Source organism: Varanus komodoensis, unplaced genomic scaffold (genome assembly GCF_004798865.1).
Source record: "Varanus komodoensis strain SLA01 unplaced genomic scaffold, ASM479886v1 scaffold35, whole genome shotgun sequence".
Lineage (NCBI taxonomy): Eukaryota > Metazoa > Chordata > Lepidosauria > Squamata > Varanidae > Varanus > Varanus komodoensis.
Window position 1 is genome coordinate 4,136,145 of NW_025335856.1, and position 22,992 is coordinate 4,159,136.

The 22,992-nt window shown below is 40.6% G+C and overlaps 1 protein-coding gene across 3 annotated transcripts in view; it reads left to right on the forward strand.

Moving 5' to 3' along the window:
• The window catches only part of ARHGEF12 (Rho guanine nucleotide exchange factor 12), an 81,188-nt gene that overhangs the window by 11,013 nt on the left and 47,183 nt on the right, over positions 1 to 22,992 (forward strand). For all 3 annotated transcript variants that reach the window (XM_044439440.1, XM_044439441.1, XM_044439439.1), the window contains 2 exons: positions 21,545 to 21,568; positions 22,466 to 22,554. In XM_044439440.1, coding sequence (XP_044295375.1) covers positions 21,545 to 21,568; positions 22,466 to 22,554 — 113 coding nt within the window. The remainder of the gene's footprint in view (positions 1 to 21,544; positions 21,569 to 22,465; positions 22,555 to 22,992) is intronic.

Here is a 22,992-nt window from a genome sequence, read left to right on the forward strand (position 1 = left end):
TTCTGGCAGGTGTTGAACAAATGTGGAGAACTGATATGTTCCTAAAAGGTTATATTGGGAGTAATTCTTCCCTCTTTCAGAAGTGTTCCTGAGTCATTGATAAAGTAGTGGATAATTAAACTTGGTTGAAAAGTTGTGAGTCACAGTTTGCTGTCCTCATCTGGAAGACAACCAGTTAATGAGAATCTCGTTTCTGTCATCAGTGCTTCCTTAGCTGCTGGAAGCTCTTGGCCAGGACTGTTTACTCCACTGACATCACAGTGCCTGAGAAGCTCTCCTAAAATTTCCTTCCTTCTACCAGTCACTTGTTTGTATTGAAGGAAGTGGCTCTTTCAGATCTACATCGTGTTTTATGAGTTGTTTAGACAGGGCTTAGTCTTTGGACCAGCTGCCAACCCGATAGCGCTGGACATTTGCAGACATCCACAACAATGTCAGCGCATGGGGTTGACTTGTCTACTCTGCCAGAGCAGAGCAGCCATTTTTTTTTGTAAGGTCCATTCATTTTAATCTTCCGGTTTTCCTTCTGTGCACTGGCTGGTAGCTGTAGGCTTCTTATTGAACTGGAACTGTGATCAGCTTAGTTTCATCCAGCTGTCGCAAGCAAACAAGGAGCACATACTGTGCAAAGAAGCTAGCTGTTCATGAGGCAAAATGCCCTTGGCCCATGGAAACATGAATTGTGCCATGAAGAAAGCGACACCGGGGCCTTGGTGGTCGCCATCAAAGCAGGACTCCTCTTGCAAAATCTTCCTGTTAGAGGTTTCTGTCCTGAGTCTGCTGTGAAGCTTCTCGGGATATGATAGCCATTCTCAATTTGCTGCAAGAGAGTGGGCTATCAGTTAGTTCATTTCAGCCACATGCTAGTAGTCTGTCTACACCTATCCATAGACTAGATGGCATTTGTGTGTGCACATCTCTTCATGTCAGGGGGTACTATAACCATTAGATAAATGGTTAGCAAAAAATGGAGGTGATGCCAAGTTTATTTGGTCTGTGGCCTCTTGGCCAGAGATGGCTTGACCTGTGTTCTCTTCACTGCTGTGCTTGCTGGTTTAAAATGGCCAGTGGGGCTGCGTTTAGCCACTGCTGATGCTGACAGAGAGCTGTGCCATCTCCCCATGCATGGCGCCTCCGCCAGTTCACTCCTAGTGCCACTTGCTTGGCAAGAACAGCAAGTTGTTGTTGCTGTTGTTGCTTTGGCTGCTTTTGCCCAGCAGCTATGTAGCTCTCGAGCAGTTTGGTTTTCTCCCAGTGCTGGATTGCAGTAAGCCATGGCAAGCTCCAATAGCATGAACAGACCCCCTACTTGAGAAACCGGTGGGGCTTGCCATGTTGTGTGATTCCAGTCGGTGTTGAACTTTGCCTAAATTATTGTTCCTGGTGGTTTGGTATTATCTGAGAACTGTTGCTTTTTCATAGCTTTTTATCTAAAATCTCTGCAGGTGTTTGTGAATCTTGGTCCACAATTATGACATCCCTCAAGCTATAGTGGGACGAGGACTTTGACTGCCGCTGTTGCCTAAAGATGCTATTTTTCTCAGGCCAGTTTTGCGTTACAAAACAACTCAATAATGAAAAGTTGGAAATGCTCCATTCAGGTATTACTAAGTCTGTATCCCTGTTTCTACTGCAGTAATCTGGCTATTCTGTTCAAGAAGTCTGTGAGAGATGGCAAAACTTTCATTCATGAATAGAACTAATTAGTGGCTTGAGGGTCAAGACTGTGTGTGTTTTAATAATGTGTGGCTTTTATACACATGGACCCATCTTGTGAAGTGGAAGTTCATATGCACATCTCCAGTGTGTAGTTCACATTTCTTAGTTTTCCACATTATTTAGGTACTGCAATCAAAAGAACTGCAAAACATTACTTGTATAATTATCTGAAATAATAAGCGGGTATCTTGTATGAGCTCAATAGCAGAATGTCCTATGATTAACAAATTATTAAACTCATAATTGAACAGGCTAATGGATAGACAGACTCCTTTGGTTACAAGTCCTACTTGGAATCATACTTCTGCCATGGGCTTGTGTTTTGCTTAGTCATGATATGCCTTTAAATCTGTTTTGCATGGATAAAACAGAACCATTACTTTGGTATGTGAAGTATATTTCCTAACAGGGCTTTCCAAAACATATCTAGGACATGAGAGATAAAACAGGGTTAACTATACTGAAACTGTACCTTTCCCCAAAACTTTGACCATTTGCATAGCATTATTTTGAACAGTAGAGGTGTGTTAGCATCAAACATAACTGTGGGGAAGAAGATCAGCAGGCCTGGAAAAAACTATTGATTATTTATTGGCTTGCAGGCAGTCTGGAATTAGGAGGGTAGAAAGAAGTCAATAGCTGTATAACTGCAATATTCATGATTAATTTGGGGTGGGTGTGAATGAGAAGCTCTGTTGTGCTTCTGAAACATAGGGCTTTAAATTGGAGTGCTTGTCCATATTTCTGTAACATTGGAGAGAACAATTATCAGAAGCTGTTTTAGAGAATGGATCTTTGTGTTTTCAGAAGCTGGGAGAATGAAAAATGGTACTGTTGGTTTTGATTTTATATCTGTCCGGCTTTCTGATAGAGGGTGTGTTTAAATGTAGACTTAAATGTTTGGATGTATGCGTTCCAAGTACACTTGGAAGCAGTTGGTCCATAGTGCCATGACCCGGCGTATGTTGCTCTATCATGCAAGACAGTGCAGAGTGGCACTGGGGGCTCATGTTAAATTATACTTTGCCATTCACAGTGCTGCAATTACATTCCTGTTTAATACAAAAACTGTTAGTACAGAAGGCAGTTATACCTTTCAAGTAGTTCTTTCTGGCAAGATGCTACAGAAGCTTTAAGTGTTACCATTTGTATTAACTATGTTTTATGCCTTTCCTAATATGCCAGCTGGTAGTTGTTAAAAAAGGAAATGGGGATCTTAGCATGTGGCTCCTGTTTTAGACTTCCTGGCTTGTGAAACTGGTGTTGGGCTACTAAGATGCTTGGACCCCCAAGTTCCTTGGTCTGGAATGCTTTCTTGTAAATAGCACATGATTGCATGTTCCTCAGTCCAACACTGGCATGTTTTCATCTCAGCAGCTGCCCAAGAGGCTTGGAAAGATGAATTGATACTTGGCCAGATGAGCAGTTTGCATTATTGGTACGCTGCATCCTGTTTTTCCTTCAAGGAATACAGGATAATATACATTGGACTTCCTTGTAGGGTCCCCTACAATTGACCATTCCCAAATCTTTCCTCTGTGCTCTTCTTTTAAAAACCAGTATATTATGCTCACAGCTGCTGTTGTCTTGTAGGTTGGTTAAAATGTTGTAGATTTTAAGTGGAATTTACAAGTAGTGCTTTGAGTTACCTCAAAATATCCTTCTGTTTTTTTTATTATTTTTGAGCTGCTTTCCCTCTACCTTATATTGTCAGTTTCTCTGTTGTGAAATGTTTAAACACAGTTGTCATTATCAAAATAATGGTATGTATATTGCTAGATGGCTAAGGAAATGAAAAAGTATTTTAGTGTAGATTGATTTTAAATCAGGACAATTTAAATTGGTCCAAATTGGGGAAATGGCTTATTAATGCAGCATTTCCCATGGATGCATCGTCAACCATTTTCTGAACCAGGGTTGGACAACCTGTATGTCTCCATATATGCTTGGACTCTCATCTGCAATCAACCTGGGTAGGGGTTAGGAAAGACAGGAACTAGAGGAGAAGAATGATGTAAGCTGCCTTGAGCCCTTTGTAGGAAAAAGGCAGGATATAAATTGATAAATAAATAAACTAGATAGCTGTAGTTTGCTCAACTTTACCCAGAAATGTAGTGCTAATCTGACCATTAGGCTATGTGAATTTGCAAGTAAGTCTGCAATCTTGTTTCCAATTACTTAAGAGCAACTCCTCCTGAACTCAGGATTTACTTTCAAGTGGGCTTCTAATAAGATTAAAGATAAGATTACAGGTAAGATAAACAGTACACTGTTGCCTTCATCTCTAGATTGTCCCCCTTCCTTCCTTCCTTCCTTCCTTCCTTCCTTCCTTCCTTCCTTCCTTCCTTCCAATCAACACAGGGAATATCTTAAAATATTCTCATATTGGACTTAAAATCAGCATCAGTGAGTTTCTGAGGGCAAGCACGGGAATATTAGAACCTGCCTTCTCTTGGGCTCAGATTCCTCTTTGGCTGGACTCAGCCAGTAGACAGGGATAAGGGGAATTGTAGCCCAAAACATATGGAGGACAACAGGGTGCCTGTCTCCCATAAAGCCTTTTTAATGATGCTTGCAAGTAGCTGTCTGCATGACAGTGCTGCTCTTTCACAAAGATGGACAATTTCCTGAGGTTTTGTATCTCTGGCTACAGAGATATATTCTTCCTTTTAGGATTGCTATATGCCAAATAAAATCCAGATAAAAATCTGAATTATGTAAACTACTTTTAAGCTTAATTTATTGAGCATTAGAATTTTACTGTTTGGTGTATTTATGGCATTTTAAAAAGTACTTGAATAAAATTAATAATTACAGCTCTGCCTAATATTAGGGATGGAGCTGTCGACTGATGCACCCTCAGGCACCTCAGTATATCACAATTTTATCTGCTGTGAAAGGCAGGGGAACAAATAAAAGGAAGGCTGAACACTGAAGGTATCAGGGCAGTAGTAAATAAAGTTTTATTATTGGGACTTGAAACAGAATGAAGAGCTCAGCATTATCAAGCTGCAAGGGAAGAATCCCATTTTCACTGAAGAAGGTCATAAAATATTTCTTTAATGCAAAGAAGGATCAGCAGTACATTTCGTTTTTAGTGTAGATCATAAATACACAGAAGGTACAGTCTTATGCATACTTAATAGAGAATGACCCTATTGAATTCAGCCTGACTTTCTTCTGAGTAAATGGTTTGAATTGTCATCAGTAATAATAGAGGAATTCAAAACCGGCTGCACACTTATTCCTAACTTAGCCTGACCTGCAATCAAGGGTACTCCCATCTTTCAGTCACCTTTTAGCAACTACCCGGCTAGAAGAAGTGAATATACTGTAATTCTGTGCTATGCAGCTCTATTTGAACTAGGTGACCTAGGAACTGAAATGTTCCAGAGCATTGATTTTAGTATCGGATATGTCCAGAAGCCAGCTTGGGATGATTCTAAGTAATCAGTTTCTTCCAAGGATATCAGCATGAAGTTTATTTATGGACAGTCATCAGAGTGGATTGGCAGAAACTGGTGACCTGCAATGGCAGCGGGTCAGACCCGATGGCCTTCTTGGCCCCTTCCAGCTCTACTATTCTGTGATTCTGTTTCTTTCATCATTGTCAGAAAGTGGATCATTTTTTATTTTTTTACTTTAAACGGTCAGCTTTGAGTTAGAGGTTTAGAAAGCTTTGCATGGATTTTTAGAAAGCTTCACTTCCATGTGTTAATTTATTCTAGGTGCATCTTTATTTTAAACATCTAGCAGTTTATTTCATCTAGCAGTAGATGGCAAAATGTAAGGTGACTGAAACACAAGAGGAGATGAAGGCTGCATCGCACAGATGCGTTGCCACCTAAGTAGCAAGAGCAGTAAGTTTGCTAGGTGCCAAGTTGGGCCTAGCTGTGTTACATTTTGCAGCACTTGGAAGGGTATTTCTAATATCAAATCTAAGTATTCTACTCAAAATATACATCTAAAATTATTTCTAGACCACCGAGAAGGGTAGAAACTTTGGCTGTTAGTTTGACAGTCCAGGCAAACATAGTACCAATGGGTTCATTGGATGTAACAATGTTATTTAAAAATGTTACATGCTGTCAAGTTGTTTCTGATATATGGTGACCTTATGAATAAAAGCCCTCCAAAGAGTATTTTAAAATACTAATTGGAAAAAAGACTCATTCTGAAGCTGCCAGATCCTCCATTTCTTTTTCTAGAAAATGGCAAAAAGTGGAATTAGTCCCCTTCCCCATTTCATATTCATGGTCTTACATGCAGAAACTGGCTGATGTGGACATTTGAGGCAAATTTTTCCTTCTAGCTGTACTGTGCTCCTTAGCTTGTTGTTGTTGAGCTCTGAATGCTGATGTTTTTAATCTTAATTTTAATCTCAACTCTCATGCTTAAGATTTTATTCTAGTGTTGACCTGATTGGGTACATAGAGGAGCTGAACTTCTCCAAGGCTGCTTGGTAATTTCAGGCTGCTCATATAATAGCACAGATATACATCCTTGTGGTAAAGAAACCAGATTCTTCGTATGACCGAGCGCTGTACTTAGTCATGAAGCTTCAGCTTCCATCAGTGTTGAGGCTTCTGTTCCTTGGGGACTTCTCCATATCCGTTGTGTTGAGCTCTGGGAAGCTGCCCATTTCCCATGCCTGGCTCCTTATTTGGGGTAAAGGTCTGTGAATTCCACATAAATATTTATCACATCTTGTTCTAACCAGCAGGAGAGCTGCTTTTGTTGTCATTTCAAGAAGCTCTGATTTGCTTGATTGGTTCTTACAGGGGCACATGCCTCTGGTAAGTTAAAACAGGAAAGAATTTCTTTATCTGCAAAGGGATTATGAAGAAAAGCAAAGGCAAAACTAGAGATGAAAAGACCCCTGTCTACAGAGGGACAGACAGGATATTGGTAGTATAATGAATCCGTTGATAGTTTTTCTACACTATTTCCTAAGGCTTGAAGTATTCCAGGGAATCTGCCTTACTATGAAGCACACTTCCCAAATCTGCTGCCTCCAAGTGGTTTAGACTACAACTCCCAGGATCCCGATGGTAACCATACTGGCTGCAGGTGGCAGGAGTTGGAATCTGAAATATCTGGAGGGCACCAGGTGGAAGGTTGCTTTAAGGAAGCTCCTGTTGCACAGATGAGCTGGTGTTTCCAAGGAACTGATGCCATTTAGTCTGTGTGCACACTGCATATTGCCCTAGCCTGGCATGTCAAGCGGCCCTTGCTAAGCCGGAAGATTGCAGGTCTGCAACTGAATGAACAGCCCTTGTGGAAACAGAGCAGGGGGTTGGGTTCCAAGGCCTTGTAGGCCCCTTCCAGTCCTGTTGCATTGTGTTCTTTATTTGACAATCCATATGTTATGCTTTTAGGAATTTGATGTTGCCTTGCTGAACTGTAAATGTATTTTAAATTTAACAATTTCTCCTTTCTAAGATCAAAAAAATCAAGATAATGTAGCCTCATCATGCAAGTTCCTGCATTGCTACTAGTCGTTTCTTAAAAGTCCCATATTCCCCTTCCCCTATATCTAAATGAGTACATTAAATTTGGATTATTGGATTAAAGATAGATAGATAGATAGATAGATAGATAGATAGATAGATAGATAGATCGGCTGGTAAAAGCTGCAAAACCCACTTGCCCAGGCTGCGGCTTATGGCAACAGCCATGCCAATGTGTAGGTGGCATGCCGGGGGTTTTCTTCACAATGACTTGTTCCCTTAAAGAGAAGAGTTTTCCTTTTGTGATTTCTGAGTTGATAGCTACTGAAATCCCTTAAAAATGTCTAAGCAGCAAACCGGAGAGGCGGTAATGGGTTTTACGCACCCTGTTAAACATTTTGAAGTGCAATAATTTTGCACATTAAAAGAACAGTCAGACCTGTGAGGGTCTGAGATGGGTGACCTTGCCTTTGTAGTGTTACGGGGGAACATGGGCAGGGGGTGCTGCTTCACTTCTCTCCTGCTTGTTGGAAGCTCTTTCCCAGGTAAGAGGGTATTTTAAAAAGCATTTCTTGCTTGAAAATTGTTTACTCTCTTCTCTCTATGTTATATCCAAGAAATCTTGCATTAGTCATGACAGCTAAAGCTCCAATTTAAAATAACTCTAGCTTTAAAAATAAATTAATAATATCAGATGGCTAAAACAGGCAATACCAGTAACTTAAAAGAAAGGATTGATGACACATGGACTTTTGGGTAGGCTTTTCAAAATTAGTTTTGTTTTTAATGGCAGCTCTTCTGTTTTATCTGTCATACTGCCTTTCTTCTGATTCTAAATTGTTTGTGTTGCATTTTTGGGGTGGACACATAGTGGGAGATAGGATGCAAGTTACTTTAATTAGTAATGTGAATATTTTATATGTCCTAAAAGTCAGGACTGACAAACACTGGCAAGAGTGCTTTTTAATCCCCAGATTCAACAAAGGAAAGTAACTTTATACTTGTTTTCTTCTAGAGGAAATGAGGTGATCTGAGTACTTGGTGAATGGGGGAAATGTAAAGAATGAGGAACAGGTCTTCCATAATTGGTTCAAATTTGTGTTCTTCCTCATGTTGTCTGTGTCAAATGGGATTGTATAAGGTAAGGACAGAGAAGCTCTTCTGTCAGCTCTGTGAGGGTACTGCATAAGGAAACCTTCTAAGTCACACTGATGCTTAGGGCTATCCATTCCACTGAAGTGAAATGTAAATACAAGTCTTGTAGAATAAAGGTGTAAAAATGTATACTTTGGAAGAATTTTGGACTTTCTGGGTTAGCCTGTTAGCAGCATCCTGCTGCATCACCCACATTTTCCAGAGTAAAGCAGATGTTTCTAATTTCATTTTGCCTTGCAATATTTTAAGAAGATTATGTACAAACTATTGGGTCTCCCGTCATGGTCAGAGAACATGGGTTTTCTGTAAATATGGAGAGGAACAGCTTTGTTCTATTAATTGGTCCCGTTTCCTTTTATCTTACACTGTTTCAGACTGTACATTACGTGATACTTGGTCTTGCACAATTTAGGAAGCACGTAAAGAAGTATTGTGCCCTATTTCTTTTATCTGCTGTCAAAGATGTCTATATTCCACCAACTTCTCTAGTCCCTAACAGTGCTATGTGAGAAAGAAGTGATGTTCACTCAAGCAGTGTTTAGTGAAAATGATGGAAGCCGCGTCACTGACAGTAGATTATTTCAGAGGAAAATCTCCGGCGCATTCCCCACTCCGTTCTTGTATGTTTGTTTCTGCTGTATTCAGCTGTACGGTTGCCTGTTAATGGAGCTCCAGCCATCATGTTGCCTGGGGCATGGTTAGAGCCTTAGCAGGATTTACATTAATCAAACACAAACAGACAGTGTAGCGTGAAGAAATTTCTCTCCCGCCAGCACCGCTCACAATCCTAATTAGGTTTATTGGGGCAGAAAAAGAAAATAGCCCCTCTACCACTGTCCTCCTTCCCCAGGGCAGAATCTGTTACATTGCTGGAAAAGCAATGAGCTGAGCTGGTTGCTCTCTCGACTGACCTGTTGACCTCCACTATCCTCCCTTGGGGGAGGAAAGGGACAAGATTCCTTAATCTGCTTGCTGATGTGGGTTAGAGTTGCCGGGTGTAACCCCGTGGAAGTCCTTGCAGGATCAACATTCCAGTGGGTGAATGGAGTCTGCAAATGGAGGAATTCTGGACTGGTAAACCAGAGAAAGAGAAGCAGCAGCAGCACTGGATCACGGAGATGCCCATGAGAAGACTCTGACTGGGAAGTAGTCTGGCTGAATCCAGCACAGACATAAAACAGGGACCTGTTGTAGCCCAGGGACTGAAGAGAAAGAACTGAGCAGTGAGGGTCGGAACTAGAGTGGGAAGCAAGCTAGGAGATTCTCCCAAGCAGTATTGCTCGAAGGAGGCTGATTGCGAAATCTTATAAAACAGAAGTTATTGTTTGGTAACCTACCCACATTCTGGGAGGTTAAGGCTATACTTCTGCACCCACTTTCCTTCACTGACCTTGGCATGTGTGAAGATAAAGATTTAGGGTTGTGCTCTCTGGCATGTTAATGAGCTGTTGGATATAAGGATACAGACTCAAGACACTTCTCTTACCCTCCTCGATCTATATTTCTGTTTCTATATTTGAAGGTGCATTGGAAATGAAAATTTTGAGGGGAAAACCTGCTTGGTCCTACTTCTTTACTAATATTACTACTTCTGCACAGTTAAAAAGACATATCTTGGTGAGCTTAACAACACATACCATTTATTATATTGGGAAATAGAGGAATGGCAGATTTGAAGTCATGATAACAATTACTTCAGCTGTGGGGCAATAATAAATAAACAAATAAATAAATGCCAATTGTAAAACATGGATAGTATTTCATCCAGGAAGAGAGAGATTAGAATATCAAAGACTATCCTGAGTTACTGAAATTATTATGATTTTATTATTACATTGCATGTGTACACTGCCTTTAAAAAAAAACTTTTGTGAGGAAGTCATGATGACTTGCATGGCTCCATTTTATCCTTGCAACAACCATCCTGTGAGGTAGGCTCGGTTGAGAGTCTCTGACCAGCCCGACATCACCCATTGAGCTGAGTGGGGGCTAAAACCTAAATGCTGCGGCCCATTTCACGGTTTTGGTTTGAATGAATTCCATGCTCAGCCCTGCCTGTTTCATGAAAAGGCTTGTTCGGTTTTCAAATTTAGTTGATCTTCAAGACGGCTTGAATGCTCAAACTTAACCTCTCCTTAATAGATTTGGTGGGAGTATTTTCCAGAGGAATTATGTCGATGCTGTATTCTGCCTCTCCATTAGCAGCGCAATGTTGAATCGTCAGTGTGATAAGGGCTGAGGGAGGTATGGAAAAAACTCCACCTCTTTTTGCCTATTTCCCAAGTGAACTGACCAAATGCCTTTTCAGGAATATTAGAAGAGCATTTTTAAGGAGCCACCAAAACCAGATGGGGGATTTGGCCTTGATTGGAAATAGCCTTTGTTGACTAATTTTGCCAATCCCATTCAAGCCAGGTAATCTCTGGAAGTCTTTGTTTCTGTGTTCTAATGTCTGATGTGATTGGAGGGATAGGAAATAGCTTTTCTGGGTGCAGGATAATAAAAGGTGAAAGAATGTTTTTTTGATGATGAACAATGGACAAGGGGTGTTACATGCAGCTGTTTTTCAATGGTGCATTTGCTCTTTTATGGTGTAGCTTTACTCTCTGAAAGCATATTTCAGAAAATCTGTTCTCAGCCTTGGTTTGAGAACAAAGGTTTTGACAGCCAGAAAAGATGACTTGCACAGAGGAGGCAGGCGGCAGCACTGTCCTGGATCCTGAGCTGAATGCAAACCTTCATCCTGCTTTGCAAAAACACACGGGATAGCTTTCGTGATTTACCTGTAGGTGAGATGAGCTAATACTCCTTCAGTAGTTATTGTTCATTGCTTTCTAGATCCTCAGAGTGCGCGCTCGTGCTCTCTCTCTCTCTCTTTCTCTCTCTCTCTCTCACACACACACACACACACACACACACACCCGTGTGTGTGTGTGTGTGTGTGTGTGTGTGTACCAGGATTACCAGAAGATGGAAAAAGTCTGACCTTAGCAACAAGACAAATTCATATGGGTGCATGGAGAAGCTAGGGGATTTTTTTTCTCTCCCATCTGTAGTTTAAATTTTACACATGTAAAATTTTACACAGAGCAAGAGCTATTTGTCATAAGCTGTTCCAAAGCTTGATCACTGGGAAAATCACCATGCTGGATTACTGCTGGTTAAAAAGGGGGGGGGGGGGGGGTTGGCAGTATGTATTATGAATAATGCTGCTTGTTCAGAATACACACAATTGATATGGAAGATTCAGCCGTTGTATTATCAGCGTTGTGTGTGGAAAAGCTGCTGTGAAGCTTTGCACAGGCTGGCAAATGTCTGTATGCATTGCATTCATATCTATTAATGTATGGATGCTGGATTAAATGTGATGGGCGTGGGATTCTCCAAAACAGTTTCCTTGAGGGGAAGCTCTTACAAAGGAAGCAGTATTTTTCATAGGGAAACAGTGTTCTAGCTGCTCCTGTCTTAGGGTGCAGCTGCGTAAAACATTCTGTGCTTGACGAGACAAGGCATTCTGAGCCCTCATTCTTTCTCTGAACCTGGTGAAAGCTTTGTGCTGAACGGGATTGGACCTTTTCCTTTTCAGGGCTGGTTTTATCCACAGCAGTTTAGCAAAACTCTCAGGAAGGAAAAGCTTTGGATTATTTGCATACCTGGTGGAAGAGTTCTCTGCATGTATCGATTGGTTGCTGATAAATTTATTTTAGGTTGCATGAAGATGAACCAGTATAGGCGAGGAAGGGCTGTAGCTCAGTCGTAGAACTCAGTTATGGGGTAGTAGAAGGCTGGAGGTTTCATTTCTTATCTCCAGTTAGGGCTGGGTAAGATTTGAACTCTTTGGTGCTATTTGCCAGTCAGTATAAATAGACTTGAGCTTGGTCTGTCAGTGGTCTGACTTATATAAAATAGCTTCTCATGTTCCTGGATATTACACAGTTGAAGCACAATGCCATGTCGTGCTTCACAGATCTAGCAATATATTGAAGTAGGTGTGGTTGTATTCCACCCCCCCCCCCCGCTCTCTCTCTCTCTCACACACACATATCTGTATTCTGTATTTTATTGTGAGCCATTTTGGACAGACACATGGGAGATAAATACAATAAATTCTATAAAATTTACATTTCTTATATTATTTAGTTGTCTACTATCATAATATATGCTATAATGCAAAATACTGCTATCAAAATGGAAGAATATGTATATTCCAGTAAAGTGAGTTTATTCACATCTAGTTTAACTGTTCAATATCTTGCTAGATATTTTTCTTAAGATTTTAATTTAATTTTTTTTGGTAGCTGCAGCAGTTAGTTTTCTCTTTTAATGAAAAGGAACTAAACTTTGTGTCCAGCTTTGATAATGCATACATAACCACATTTCTAAAACTCTGGTAGCCTATGGCTAAACGATACAGATAAACAATAACTTGATTGCATACAATAGATTAGCAAGATTTCTCCTCCCCCTGGGAATGTTGAAAGTGCAGAAGTGCAGGCAATTGAAAATAAGTTCTGTCTTTCTCCGTAAGTGAGCCACATTTGCATACCCTTTGATTTATAGGAAACTTGGAAAAGTGACTTTTAAATATTACATAATAGGATCAGGTAACATAACCCACAGTATCCAGGTGATGTGGTGCAGTCTTTTTAAATATGGTCCATGCATAGATTGTTCCATGATGGTCTAACTGGGCTAAACAACCAAAAATTAACCTAATAACTAATTGTAGGCTATGTTTGGTTTGTTTTGCCCATGAGAAGACTGAAGTGTTTCAGCTTGTCTGCCAATGAGCTACCTGTGATCAGGTTGATTAGAGTTACATATCTAATGTAACAGTGGTGCATATGCAGCATGCAGTCCGGAGAATTGTGGGTTAACCAAACCAGGTCTTCATGTGGGAACTCATTAATGTAAAGGTTCCACCTGCTGAATCAGATCAGAATGTTAAAATCCCCCCACTTAATGAGATTCTCCTATAGAATCTCCTATAGGATTAAGAACTGTATCTGAGATGCATGCCTTAATTTTAATATTATCTCGTCATTTGCGGTCCAGTAATGTTTGTCCTGAATTTAATTCATGCACTTTACATCGGGGGGCGGGGCGGGGTCTACTCTGTTCTGCCATATTGATGTCTGGTCATGTTGCTCACCAGCATGCAAGCATCCCAAAGGTATGCCTGATCCAGGAGGTTTTGGAGGTAGTGTATCAAGTATCGTCTGTATGTCAGGATATCACCTTGTCTGCGATTTTTTTATTCCTAGTAGTATAGAAATTTCCTTTATTCTTAAATACATAGCAGTTGTATTTCCTATGCTATGTATTCTAAGGAAGTTGGGGAATAGGAAGAATGGTGATTTCAGGAATTCTGTGGAACCTGTTTTGGGCTTAATAGAAAGTATAGTAGAACTCCAAATTTATAAACCACTTTATATCTGAAATAAATATACATTTACACTCAGAGGTTTTTTAGCACCAAGGAAATCAAATTCTTCCTTTCCCTCATGTAAAACCCAGGAAAAAAATCCTTGAACACTTCAGGTTCTGTTTTGTTGTTCAACTGCTGTTATTTTTTTTTTCTTGGAAGACTATTTAAATTTTTATTGCCAGCCTATAGATTATTCATGTCAGTGTGGATACCTTTTGTAAACTATTGTGATGTTTGCTTGCTTTATTCTTGACTCTATGATCCTTCTTGTGTAGGTTGCCATAGTAAACATAGTAAACCTTTAGTAAAAATGAAAGGCTGATCTAGATTTGAAAAATTAGGATCCCATCAACCATGAAATTAAAAATGTTAACAGAAAAAAATTAAAGAAGAAAGTTGACAGTAAGGTTAGCCCACTTCAGTATGCGACCTGATAACTCCAGCATACTCTGTCCAAGTCTGTCCGAAAGTAATAGATAAACTATAATTGGTGTCGAATACAGTCACCAGCCTAACTCTTCTGCTCTTAGCCACAGTGAGCATACAGCACTGACTCTGTGTCAGCTTCACTGGTTATCATTTTGCCTGCAGGCTACATTCAGGGTGCTGCTGCTTATCTTTTCAAAGCCTTTTATACTCTAGATTCAGGCTTCCTGAAACTGTGGTCTCCTGTCCCTCACACATACAATCTCTTCCTAACTCCATCTTCTGTCAGCCTTCTGTGAATGAAAAGAAGGCTTTTTCAATAGTTGATCTCAAACTATTCAGTACATGTGCTTATTAATGTCTGCCATATTTAGGACAGTGCCCTTTCTAAGTGGGTTTTAAAGAATAGTTTATTCAGAAAGATGGCTTGCATGCCTATATGCTTTGCTACATGTTTTGCTCCCCTGCTTATTGTTTCCTTCAAGTAGTTTTATTGTATTTTGCTTTTATTTTTAGAGTCCTTCTTGATCTAACTACCTCCCCCTCCAACTAAATGCATTTCCTCCCATGTCTACTGAAGCCTCCATGGCCAAATCCATACAGAGAACTTGGATTGTAGCTGAAAAGTATTGCTGCTATTTTTAGTCCAAAGCATGTTTCAATTTATGTAATGAAAATCAGCAGGCAGATCAACAAATGCCACACAAAGACTCGGCCTGCCTTGTGGGACCAAAGCCCCTTTGATCAGTTGCGCTGTGCTTTTTCTTATCTATTTATGTTATGATATTTATATCCCACCCTTTTTTCCTTTTGAGGAACTCCAGGCAGATTATATAAAACAACTCCTCCTCCTCCTCCTACTCTTATCTTTACAACAACCCTGTGCGGTAGGTTGGGCTGAAAGTTTGTGACTGAGTGGGGCCTGCAGCCCAGATGCCCTGAACTTTAGTCCTGCACTCTTAACCACCGCATCATTTGGGCTTTTTTTCAATATATTGTTCTGCTCAGTTTTGAGGCTTGTTGAAAGAAATTGCATACAGAGCATGAAAGATTTGAAGCCATAATCTCACATTAGTCTATACATCAGTAGTTACTAAGCTTTTTTTGCTTCTTTAATGTTGAATATGCATGATTCCCTTTGGGGTTTACTGGCACAAGTTAAGTTAAATTGCATTGCCAGAATAGGTATCCCTCAGTGGTATGTTGGACTGGAACATTTTGGTAATATTGTGTCTGCTCTGGAAACCTTATTGCATGTCATACTTGAAGTCGGTCTCTTTAGTTCTGCAGGTGTCACTTCGGACCAAAACTCCTACAGAAATTAGACTCAAGGTCTCAGTTTAATGAGGAAATGTAAATGCAGGCACTCTGTGAACAGTGCTCCCTTCCCATTAATTACACGCCTGCCTAAAGTGAGGTTCCCATTTTACTGTGGGAACATGCATACTTCAATTTCATGGTTGCTTTCTTGGCATTAAGGACTATCGCTTGCAAACGTTTTATGGCATCCTCTGTGGAGTCATAATCCAGCCTTGTTTACAGATGAGAATACAAGACAATGTTGCAATGTTTTGAATGCTACAATCTTTTCTTTCCTTAGAAGGGTTTTGTGCATGCTTTGGTGAAATGAATACTGGATAGATTTTGTGTAGATGCCATTACTGTCAGAGCAGTCTGTGGTTTACTGGGCCGTGGTTTAACTTTCTGGTGAAGTAGGAAAGAGTTAGGCTCTGAGCCTGTTTTTGTACCAGTATAATATATTGCTTTCTGACAGTATCTTTAAAAAGAAATGCATTAACTTTTCATTAGGCTTCCTCTATGGAATCTTGAAGTGGTTTCTTTTAATCTGCTTGATTCTAATTATGTTTTATTCTTGTCTGTAAACAAAGTCTAATGTCATATATCATTTGAGGCATTTAAAATCAATCGGCAGTTGTTTATCATTTTCCACTTTATGATTGTAAAGCTAGCAGAGTTGCACAAAACTTACGGACAGCAAGTTGTAACCTATGACCTTTCTCTTCCTACTGCAGATGAAACCATTCTATCCTGAGGGGTTGCAGGACAAAAGCTGGAGATATTTCCAACTGTCTAGATATTTTGACCTGGGTCAGGGTATTCCTAGGACAGTGATAATGTTGACATGGGAAAGAGATGCAGGGGAAATGGAGACAATTGTATTGAAAGGATTATAATGGGTCATGCACTTCATTCTTTTTGCAAAGGGGACGGCATGAAACTGCTCTAAATAAATAAATAAATAAATTCTGCAGTGGTAATACATATTTATAATTTTACATAATGGGCTGGACAGGTATTGACAACAAAATGGGCTGTAATGGACATTTCAGAATTAACAACAGAAATACATTGGTTCCTGGAGGGAGTGTTACAGTAGGGGTAAAAATCAGGCTCCATTTCCGTCAGTGAAGGAATGGAGAGAGTCCTGATCTTCATCTGCATCTTAGCATGTTGGGTGGGGAGTTTTTAGAACTCAGCCTGTTGCACCACGTGGGAGAGTGACGTTTGTGCTGAGGAAACGCCACTGCAGCAACATGGCTTACAGGGGTGCCGTGAGCTGGACTGGGGAACCTCAGAGGGTTAGGTCTACAGGCCGGAGTTTCTCAGTTTCTGCTCTAGAGAATTGCATGGTGTGTGCTTTCACATTTTCAGTTGCACATCATCTCGAATTTGTCCAGTCCTGCTAGCGTCTTTGAAATGGTTGTGGTTGTGGTCATTATTGGTAGAAACCATGAGCGTTGCGAGTGTGCAGGCGTTCTGTTCTCACAATTAGCAGTGCTTGCTCAGGGGCACCTGTGCCACACACCTTGCCAAGAGGCAGCGCCCTCTTGCTGCTTTGGTATGTTTCCCCAGTTTCGCACAGCAAGTCGCTGTGCTGGATCTCACAGAGGCGCACCAAGCGCAGCTCCGCGTGGGTGCTGCTGTGTGGAGAGAGGTGCTGCCCAAACCTTCCAGACAGGCGTGAAGCAACATAAATAAGAGGAGGGCAAAACATGCAAGGTGAATGGTAGAACACGAGGAGGCAGATGGCAGAATACATGTGCTGTGTGAGAGAGAGAAACTGGGAATGCATTTTTCTGTGGAAGGAATGTAGGCTCAGTTTAGTTCTGACATTCAAAACATTCTTTCCAGTTTCCAGAAATTGGAAACAGTTTTCCAGCCCTGTCATAGACAGCTACTCCCCCAACCCCACACCCTTATTGATTGAGGAGTTAAGGACTGAATCTGACTTGCTGCGAACATCTTCTGTCGCCTGTCCTTCCATGTTCCTCACTGCCGGTGAAGATACTTTAAAGCGGTGGCATAAATAACAGTGCTGTATCTAAGGAAATTTGGGAATTAGACATACTTACTGGTTTTTCCTGTGCAGGTCACTTCCACTACAGAGCAGCTTCACAGGGTCACATGAGCATCTTTATATTCAGATTTCAAGAAAGGGTCTTTTATTGCAGTTCTGCCTTTCCTGTATATGTAAAAAGAAATATCTGTGGCATTTCTCAACATTACCACATGCTGCATGGGGCCCTTCGCTGCCATCTTTCAGCAGCAACCTGTGTTCTTCATTGGCTGCTTCACATCAGTTTATAGTAGACATGATGGTGGTCGGGAGCAGTTTCACAGCCAGACAGGTCGTTCATCCATCAAGCTCAACACTGAGTGTATTGAGTACTGATGGCTCTTCAGGATTTTTCCCAGCCCCACCTGGAGATGGGGATTCAACATGGGACCTCGACAGGCAGATGTGCTGCTAGTGAGGAATGGGCCCTTCCCCGGATCCCCTTAAGGAACCCTCCTCTGCCATTTAAAATCAAAGGTTGTATCTTAGAATTTCTTATCTTGGCATAATCCATTCCTGTCTTCCTACTGAACAGACATATCTGAACTCAATAGATTTCAAATGAATACAGTATTAATGATTGTCTGTATGCTTTGTTCAAAGATTTTCTTGAAAATAATAGTGAAAGTCACATCCTCTTCCATTTTCTCCTTGTTGTGAACCCTTAGTCAAACTTGTGTGATGAGTTGTTCTGTTGTAAGCTATTATTTAATCTGGGCTTTAGAAATTCTACTCAGCTTGTCAGTAGAATGTGCATTTACATTGTTGGTCTGATGGCAGCCTTTTATCAGAAGACCCTTACTGATTCCTCCAAGTTTGAGTTTTCAGGTTTAACCTTAAAACCAGCAGTGTTGTTTGATATATTTATGATGTGTCATACGCCTGCTTGACACATAGCAGGTGATAACGGTATTTTGTGCTGTGAAAACATGCACAAGATACGAAATCCTGGTACCATGATGATTCTGAGGGAGCAGTGCATACATAATACAGGTATTTAGCCTGAATATTGGAATGTGAACTACTTCTTTTCTGCAGATTCATTTGTAGTTGTAGAATAAACCTTGGTAGTAGAATAAATGACCCCATAGAACATTTTGGCAAGTGCAGTATTTCGTGTTAACTGTTGCATCTTGTTTGCCTCCCTTTTTCATTTTTGAGAGAGGCATCTAAGACATAATACTCTTTCGTGCTGGGACTGCTTGGCTAGAAAGTGTACTTCTTCCTAAGCTGTCAGAATTGCTGCAGCAACTAAAGCAACTCACAGGGCCCTGGCTCCAGCCACGGAGCAGCACAATGGCCACATTGAGAGTGGCTTCTGGGGAAGCCCTCCTTCCTCACTGGCCCTGTAAATGCAGTTCTTTCTCTGTGAAAAGCCCTGACATCAGCTCTTGGAAAAATCTGAGGACTTGTGTCATGGAGCAGTGCTGAGGAACTTGTTTGGGCTGGGGTTGAATGGCTGGACTGTGGCTGAAACTTCAGTAGCAAGGCGTTTTGCACTTCCACCCCCTCTGTCTTCAGCCTTTCTCTAACCCGGCTGCCAAGACAGATATTAATCTATATGGTTGAAAGTTGGTTTTGAACAAGGGCAGCACTGTACTTTGTTAGTAGTAATATACTACGATAAATATAAATGAAAATAAAAAGCATCTTTGCAGTCTTGAACTACCAAGAAGCTTTGGGCTCTCTTGAGAGAGATGGAGGGTTTAGGGTGGGTTGCAGGAAAAGCTGATAAACTGTTAGGTGGCGACTTTGAAATCAGCATCCAGAGTTGCACCATAATGTCTGTGGGGTTAGTTCTTCTTGAAGAGGCAAGTAGGTAATTGATTGACTGACATAAGAGTAGATCATGCAGCCCAAATTAGTTAGGTTGCTAATGAGTAGAACATCTACAGTTTGGAATCTAGCTTTGCGTGATTTTTTAAATCTCTCTTGGTTGCCTGTGCTGCTTTAGTTCAGTGATATAGCGATGGCAAACAATGGCTGTGTTTGTACAAGAAGCAGAATTTCTTGGGTCTTGCTCTCATTGCAATGCAACATGGTCCTGTGTTTAGGTAAAAACAAGGTTTCCTTCTAAAGAGAGTCAGTTACTATTCTAACAATTGGAATTGATTTTCTATGGTAATGAATTGGTATTTCTATGGTAATGTAGAATTGCATCCTACAGAGAGTGGCCAACTGATGCATTTGTTATTGGAGCTCATCACCAGTTTGTTGTACACAGAGCAAAGTGTTATTTTAGTAAAAGAACAGGACAGCAAACACAGCTGATAGGTGACTCATGAGAAAATCATGCATAGCATTTTTTGTTTTAGATTTCTAGCAGTTCTACAAATAGAACTAGGCTGTAACTTCAGAGCAATAAGATTCAAACTGTATAATTTAAGGAAACCAGAACTTTAGGTAAGTTTTACTGAATTATTATATGCAATAATTAGGTGTGTCTAAATATTAAGTTACCACAAGTACATTAAGAATCTCTGCTTGTGTACTGTCCGTTCGGGCTTGGAGAGTTGAGCTGCTTAGTTTTGAAAACAAGCAACTAAACACTATGGCAACAGACACACACCCAAACAATTCACGCATTTTCTCCATCAATATGGGGATGAAAATCAAGAATAGCCATTGTTGGCCATAACGATATTCCTGAAATAAGTAGCACAGATAATAGAAACAGAGGCAAAATTCAAACCAAACCAAATTCCAAGTTGTAGAACTTCTCCTATGTGAACATCCCTGTGGATAACCAAACACCAAACCAATTCATTTGTTGACTAAGGCAACAGAATTGTTCTTGAGTTATTGGAGGGTGTGGGATTGAACATCAACATTGCCACCAAGTGTGGAAATCACAGAGCAAGACTGTTGTTACCCAATGTTCCCTGCAGCTGATGACCAAATTCAACAGACAAGCAGAAAGAAAAGGTACAGAAAGGAAATGGACACTCGTAGAATCTTCTTTTCAGTGAGCAGGCTAAATTAATGCTGTAACAGTATGTAGAAATATGCAGTTTTCCTGTGATCATGACCTATTGCTTGCCTGCTTCCACTACTCTTCTCTCCCCCTTCTCTTTGGAGGGTGGGGGGTGGAGAGAGGGAGAGAATGAAAGACTAGGAAAGCTGGCTTGCAGCCCAGGCTTCCGGGAATCCATCCCAGAATTCCTATGGAACAGTTCTCTCCTTGACGCATGTGGTATTGTTTGGAAACTGGCATTCACATGTAAGAAAGATGGGGGCTAAGGGGGGGGGGGTGAACTTGGACTTCTTGATCCCAGAATTTTTGAGTGTTTACCTCTGTTGTCCTCAGAACAGAATTGCTCTCATTGCTGGTTGGTGCTCTATCTAGGATCAGTGACTTATTACAAATGTTGGTGCTGATTAATGACATCTTAATCAGTTTTAAGGTCAAATCACTTGAGCGTGCCATAATAGTGTAAACAACTTTTGGTGGATGTATAGAAATGAAAAGATTTGCCCATCAGTCTGTGTGGAGCAAATGCTTAAACACCATTCTAATTGCTGCTTCAAATGGCTAAAGTCACAATATAACTCTTATTAAACACAAATGTGCTGAAAGTCTGTGATAAATTAAGTATGCACTGTATTTTTTTGTTGCTGGAAACAGTGCCAAAGGAGTGATTCAGTTAAGCTGGCATCTTTGTGATTCAGGTCTCCGTATGTTTAGGGGTGTCTGTGATTGTGCTACAATGAACACAGAATCTGGAGAAGTGATTACTCTTTCGCAGATACATTAAGAAACTGTAGAATATATATTTAGGGAAGATATGCAACAAATTGAACCTGTGTAACCTCAGGAACACAAAGCAAAGCAAGAGCAATTTCTTGAGTTTCAGTCTATGATACTGAAACACTTTTTCAGCACCCATAATAAAAAAGAGAAAGGTAATAATCAATTAACAGTAACATTGTGGATTTAAATGACATGTTGCTTTTACTTATCAATCAACTATTTATACTAAACTAATCTTCTTATTTTTGCTTTTTCAGGTTTCCCCTTAAAAAACCTACAAGGTGAGTTCTTGAGGGCTTGAATACTTGGATGCGATTATAATAAAAATAACACTGGGATTCCCCATTTATCCCAACATTCACCGCTGATAAATGAGGTCAAGGTTACAGCTAGCAGTTCTGGCCTCTACCCAGGGTTTCAGGGACCAAGATGGCTTGTCTTTTAGATGAAGCAGCTGAAACGTGTGCCTGACATTTGTCTGGACAGATTGCTGCCTCACATAGAAATTTAGAGAGCCCAGTACATGATAGTATAAAGCTAGAGTTGCGACCACAGAAAATTCAAGAGCAACACTGGGGAGTTACAGGGTATGAACCTCACCCTTGAAAAAACACTCATTTATCATCTGTAAGTGTTTACCCATGATGATTCATAGTTACATTGTTCTGTAGTGGTGCCAGATAGAAAAAGTAGTTCAATTCACTTCATCAGTGCTTTCCCAGCCTTCCTTTTGGTAGATGGGAAGACTAAGGCAACTGGTCAACTCTCACCTGCTTAACCAAAATGGCTCCAAAGAGTTTCAGAATACAAAAACTTGAAGGCAAATGTAGGGAGAAGTTGGTCTCTGCAGTTGGTGGATTCCACAATCTCTTCCAAAGCATTGATATAATGGGGTTTTCAGTTTCAAAGCCTGCTAAAATGTTGCAAAGTTAGTAAAATAGTTTAAGTCCAACTTTGTGTAAGGCCATAGTTGTATTGTTTGGAAACCTGTAATAATATTCACTGCAGATATGAACAGCTCTTAGGTACACTGGATAACAATGAAAACAAGCACAGATATATCAGTGAGGACTCACTCATATTTTGTAGATCTGCAGTGTCACTTGGTGTTTACAGTTCTGTGCTCCTTGTTGATATCGTGTGATCATTCAGTATGTGCTTCTTTTTGTTTGACTTAGGCATGGCAGCATTCTGAACAGAGAGTCTCCAGCAGACAAGAAGCAGAAAGTTGAGCGCTGCTTTAGTGCCCACGACTTTGACCCTACAGGTAGAATTCTCCTAACTGACCACGCAGCTATCCAGTGCTTCATGGCAAACAGCATATAGATTTTTTTTAAAAAGCTCACCTAACTCTCTTCACAGATGCTACTGCTGGGAAATGCTATTGCTGGCCTTCTTTTTCACCCTGATGCACAATATTTTCAGATAGCTCTTTTGTACATGTGGAGTGGCACCATATCTTTGCAGTTGTGCTGTTCAGTTGTGTAGATCTGAACTTGTACAGTTAGTGGTTTTTGTTTTCTTTTAAGCTTGCTTAGAAAAACAAGGGTATTAGGTAATGCATCGGCCATGCATCTCCTGCTGGGAGGGGTCACTTTAGGGCTAAATTACAAGTGCTGCACACTGGAATCTCCCAGCATTTTGTCTTGATTTGATAGCAGTCTCCTGTGGCTGCATTTTTGATTGGCGTAGTGGCAGTGTGGGG